This window comes from Morone saxatilis, unplaced genomic scaffold (genome assembly GCF_004916995.1).
Source record: "Morone saxatilis isolate NCDOM2014 unplaced genomic scaffold, NCSU_SB_2.0 Contig1, whole genome shotgun sequence".
NCBI lineage: Eukaryota > Metazoa > Chordata > Actinopteri > Moronidae > Morone > Morone saxatilis.
Window position 1 is genome coordinate 13,112,650 of NW_023339651.1, and position 5,476 is coordinate 13,118,125.

Sequence of the window (5,476 nt, forward strand, 5' to 3'; positions counted from 1 at the left end):
AAAAAACATTCATTCAATCATGATGGACTCGGTTTTAGTGCCATAGCGATCCCTGGCTTCATTTCAGGTTTCAAATGTGGAAAAAGATAGCACTGGTATGAGATTCAAAATGTCAGAACCAATATCAGAAGAGAAAAGGTTGAAATGGTGCATCCCTAAGCTCTAGTGGTATGAAGATACTACTAGATACAAATGTTTTGTTTACTGGCTGATCAGACCCCTTGAACCATTTTTGACGCTTGTAATTGTTCTTTTCGCACCGTCATTCCACCAATTCTGGTGTTATTTAAGTTTGTAGTATTTAGTAAGGCCTACTGAGAATACAAGTTTAAATGCAGAATTTTAAGAATCAATTTTGCTGAGCAAGCAAACGAGGCGGCATTGGTTTGAGAAGTACGCTTGTGATAAAGGGACAGGAGAACCAAAGTTTCCTGATCAAGGCTTTTAAAGGTTTTATACATAGATAGATAGATAGAAGATAGATAGATAGATATGATTAGATGGATAGACTGGATAGCATAGATAGAATAGATAAGTAGAATAGTAGATAGATAAGATGATAGATATCTTAATTGATCCCAAGCTGGGAAATTACAGTATAATTTATTTTAATACATTAGCTGCTATGTAAAGGTATAGGGGAATAATAGGTTAAGTTTTTGTTTTGAGAATGTGCTGTGAAGTAGGAGAAACTAAGGTGGCAATGAAATTCATGAAAATCCCAAAAGGTCCTATGTACATAATACCAACTAAACTTGTTCAGTCATACATTTACTTACATTGCCACATTCACTGTACCTGTTTTTTGAGGAGGTGTTGGGACCACCTGAGGAGGAGTTGGAGGGATGAAAGAAGCTGTGTTCAATTTACTGTGAAATGCTGCATTTTCATAGAAGGGGATGGGCTTCACAACCTTCTTCACTCCCCTGCTCTTTTCCAACTGTTCAATAACCTTGGGAGGGGATGGGAGGGATTTAGGTGATTTGGCTTCTGCAGAGTTTGTTGGAGGAGGAGGTGGAGGTGTGCGAGGACGTATCCGGTTAACAGGAGGGAGAAGAGCTAAAAGGGATAAAAAATAAATTATATATATAGTATGCACAGTGGCTGTTAATTTAAGATCACTTTTTGCAAGAGAAATGTGAGCAGAGATAAAAACAACTGGTGCAGCGATGACCTTTGTGCTGTGAAGAAAATGTGACTCAGGTGGCAGATGGCTCTAAAAGGAACAACTCCTCTTAGATAGACAGGAGAGGTTGTGTGTGTCAGTGATTGCATAATACATAATGGTACTTAACCAACCAGTCACCCAGAAAGCTCTAATGAAAGGCAAAATCCACCTGCGGATGCTTTATGTATCATCGCTCTTCGATATTCAAAACAAATTATTTTGTGATTAGGTATTGGACTTCTTTAATCTTTCTCTCAGCTTCTTCTTCAGTTAATGACTTCCTACATTTCCCAGAATGCCCCTTGACTTCCTCTAGAGAATGGACCTGACAGCAGGTGAGGTGTCAAAGCTTTCACTCATAGTGACAGGCAGAGTGAAAGCTTTGATTCTCTTTGGTGGATTTCTTCAAACTGGTGAGTAAACAAAGAAGCTGTTTGATACTAAAATTAAATGTTTCCTGTTAATGTTTTAGATTTGAAACATTTTCAGGTGTCAAACTCCACAGAAGCTGCATTGAAAATATCTGTGTGTCTGGCTATTAATCTGTAGAAATGAGAAAACTACAACTAAACAGCAAAGTGGACCCAGGAATGGGACATCTGTCTTTTTAAACGAGTGTTATAAATTGTGATTTTTGTTTCTTTCATGTCATGCCTGGGAGTGTTTGAAAGAAATCCCACCTGAGCGTTTAATGACATTGGCATTGGATCGTTGGCTGTCCTTCTGAATCACTGATGGTGGCACATAAACAAACCCACAAGCAAATTCCATCGTGAGTTTACGTGCCTGTGAGAGAGAGGACATTATTTAACAGAATGTGACACCCAATAACACATAAAAGAGGATACATTGACAACATATATCTATAAGTAAGTAATAATTAAAAGTAATTATATAAAGTAATTACAGAATAATGTTCTCTGGGGACATGTGACAATCAGTTTTTAACATGTTAACACACCTTTAAGAAGTGCTCAAATAAAAGAAACTTAATCCACATAATGCAGCCAACATGTATCTTTTGTACCTGCAATTAAGCACGACTAAATCCTCTAAAAATAAGACATACTTACACCTGCAGAGTCCTTTGAATGCAGATCGTACAGCACAACTGTAAACATAAAACCCGCCCAGGTCTCAGAAATGATTCAACATCTCTGACGTCTCTTCATTCACTGTGTGTGTCTCAGACATCTTGTCCAACAGGTTTCTTTTCCCAAGAGCCGAAGTGTTGTGCTGGACTGGTTGGTTAGTCAGATATTTATCTCACATTGGCTAACTCAGGTTAAAGATTCCATGAATGTAAATAAACTGGGTGGAAGAATAGAAACAGGGAACAAAAATGTCGAAGGTCAAGATGACTCATGTTCATAATAGCCCTTAAAAGTCTTTTAAAGGAATACCTCACACTGATTATACTGTAAAAGTATTCCATGTGCACAGATTTTGCTGGTAAAATATATGTTGTCATGCTATTATGTTCCTAATCATATAAGTCACTTAAGACAATAGCCTTATTAATGTTATATAACATAATCTGTGTACTGGAGGATTGAGAAAATAAGAAATAAATACCTAATCTGAAAAGCATATTTTAGACCAAAGGACAATATACTTATATGTATATATTGTTTTTCATTTTCTTTCAATGTTTTGCTTGAATATGTTTGATTAATGTAATTAAGTGCCTCTGTATACACAATATATATGCAGAATAAAAACAAACAAACAAAACGTTATATATGTAACTTTGGTCTTGCGTAAGAAATATATATATTTAACCAGACTACAGCCATATCAGCTGTGCTTTAAGCTAAATGCTATCATCAGCATGCTAATATGCTCACAGTGACAATGCTAACAAGTTGTAGTTTAGCAGGTAAACGTTCACCATTTTAATTTAGCGTGTTAGCATGCTAATATGTGCTAATTAGCATAAAACACAAAGTACAGGCGAGGGTAATGGGAATGTCATTAGCTTAGTCATGAACCAAAGTGCTGGACAAATTATTTATTTGACCTGCTGGAAGCGATAGATAAAAAGTTAAGGGATCACAAAAGTGATTATACTTCATCCTGTTGGGATAAAGTTTCACAGTAATCGATCCAATATTTGATGAGATATTTCTTTCAAACCACAAATGTCTACTTAGATAGACTAGCTAGATGAAAAGTCAGGGGATCACTACAGTCAGTGGGGTTCATCCTCTGGGCACCATTAATGTCTGTTCAAAATTTCATGACAATCAATTGAGAACTGACCAACGTTGTTATTCATAGACCCACACATAGGCAAAAAAATGTCAGAGGCAAAACAATTATAGTTTTATTTTGAAAATCCATTCCCTCAGTCAAAGTAACGTCTGTGTACTTACTACATAATACTTATTAAGTAAACATTAACCTTGCGTGCACACATCATTGTAAACCTGTGCCTAGGTAAACCTCATGTATCTTTATCAGCTATCTTCATTACTGTGACCTAATGACTCAGACGTTATGGCAGAAAATAAATATCCTCTCTTGTTCTCTTTTGTTTCGTCTTAACGTGCACACATGCATGCAGACACACGTACACACATACACACGTACAGCTCATGAAAAAAACATACAATACATTCTAGTCTTAAATTAATTCATATTGCAGAAGTACTCAAACCAAGTAGGTTAGAATATTAAGGCCTCAACGTTTTACATTTTAAAAATGGCTGATATTAACTCAAGAATCAATGTGACAACATACAATAATAATAAATGTTATTCTTAGAAGATCTGAAAACTAACTCTTTGTGAGAAATAAGTTTAGGACATAGCATATTAGACAGCGTGGCGTCACTCGGCAACTTCAACATAATTTGCTGGGTAGAAGCCCTCTTTCCCTCCACTCAGGACTCCTCGACACCAACCCTGGTCGTCCTCCTCCTCCACCTTCAGGAACACTTCACCTGGGATTGAGAATATATGATGTTATTAAAAACACGTTTTAATAAAGAGTAACTGTGTCATAATATGCAGAGTAGTCATTTTTAGCTTACTTTAAAGTACTACACAAACAACCTTATGGGAGTTTGTTAATTAGCCACCTTACTCATTGTTTGACATTTTGACTATAATAGTTCAACTAGAATTACCTCTGTAGCAAGTAATAACAGCACACTACTCCATCTTAAAGCCGAAGCATTTTTGCAATGACTTTAACTGTTCTAAATAAAACTCCCAAATCTCTTCTAAAATGCAAAACCTGTGATGTTTTTTTATATATAGGTTAAGATCTAAATAGTTAGTGGTTTGCTGTTGCTCAGAAGTGGATTGTTGAGCAGCTTACAGATGTTACTTTCATGTCTTTGTGTATTTAGATTTACTATTACTATTCATAATAATAGTTGCCTCTCTTAAAGCAAATTTTGAGTGTAGCTTTGTCTTTGCTGAATGTGAATTATAACCATAAAAATAAGGTTTAGTGCTCTTGAAGTGTACTTTCTGTACTTATAAGTAACATTTTCACCATTTGGATAAAGCTACAACACTATGATACAGTAAGATCATAGAAGTCAGTAACATTTGCGAAAGGCAAAGGTTTTTCACAACGACTCCTTTGATTCTGGTGCCAATCTAGATAATGGTGAAAAACATTATCTTTGAACTTCACTACCCAGAAATTATGTAACGTGACAGCAGTTAACTGCACACTTATGTTTACTAGCCTGTCTGTCATCATTTCAGAAGGATGTGATGCATTTCTTGTCTTCCCACTCAGATTTATGCTGATACAATGGTTGTAACTTTATATAATAATCTTGCCTATTGTAGCTTTAACATTGAAAATAATAACACTGTCTAAATACGTCTGAGAGTCATCACATCACACTTTATGTGTCACCTGCTTTAAAGGACAGCTCATCACCCTCCTCTCCCACGTAGTCGTACAGAGCTCGCACCTTCACACCCCCAATCATCACACTAACAGGAGAAGAAAATTGATGTTTTAACATTCAAAAAACCATAAATATGACTTGGAATAAAATATACATTGTTATTTTTTAAATCAACTACCATATATTGAAAGAACTATACTGGATAACTTACGGTCGGCCCTCTTTTCTTTTCTGGTCTCTCTTCTTTCTATTAAGCTTTTTTACAGGTGGGACCCACTCCTGATGGAAGAGATAAAGTTTAAGTTTCAAAATGATCAACTCTTAGATCAAGTACAAGAGCTATAATAAATGTATTACAAGCATCTCTACATTTTACTATTTTGGCAGACTTCCAAAAAGAAAGAGAAAAACACTTAGAACAAGGTTTCGTCTA

At 35.8% G+C, this 5,476-nt stretch overlaps 2 protein-coding genes across 4 annotated transcripts in view; both read right to left on the reverse strand.

The window, feature by feature from the left end:
• LOC118331551 (circularly permutated Ras protein 1-like) overlaps positions 1-2,376 on the reverse strand; it is an 11,464-nt gene extending 9,088 nt beyond the window's left edge. Inside the window, exons 1-3 of the mRNA XM_035666575.1 lie at positions 2,242-2,376; positions 1,849-1,954; positions 799-1,059 (exon numbers count right to left, since the gene is read on the reverse strand). Coding sequence (XP_035522468.1) covers positions 799-1,059; positions 1,849-1,954; positions 2,242-2,289 — 415 coding nt within the window. The 5' untranslated portion in view covers positions 2,290-2,376. The remainder of the gene's footprint in view (positions 1-798; positions 1,060-1,848; positions 1,955-2,241) is intronic.
• A 1,093-nt stretch (positions 2,377-3,469) lies between these two features.
• Positions 3,470-5,476, reverse strand: part of LOC118330728 (protein kinase C and casein kinase substrate in neurons 2 protein-like) — a 7,014-nt gene continuing 5,007 nt past the window's right edge. For all 3 annotated transcript variants that reach the window (XM_035665394.1, XM_035665402.1, XM_035665384.1), the window contains exons 8-10: positions 5,255-5,322; positions 5,049-5,128; positions 3,470-4,113 (exon numbers count right to left, since the gene is read on the reverse strand). In XM_035665394.1, the coding sequence (XP_035521287.1) occupies positions 4,001-4,113; positions 5,049-5,128; positions 5,255-5,322 (261 nt within the window). In that variant the 3' untranslated portion in view covers positions 3,470-4,000. The remainder of the gene's footprint in view (positions 4,114-5,048; positions 5,129-5,254; positions 5,323-5,476) is intronic.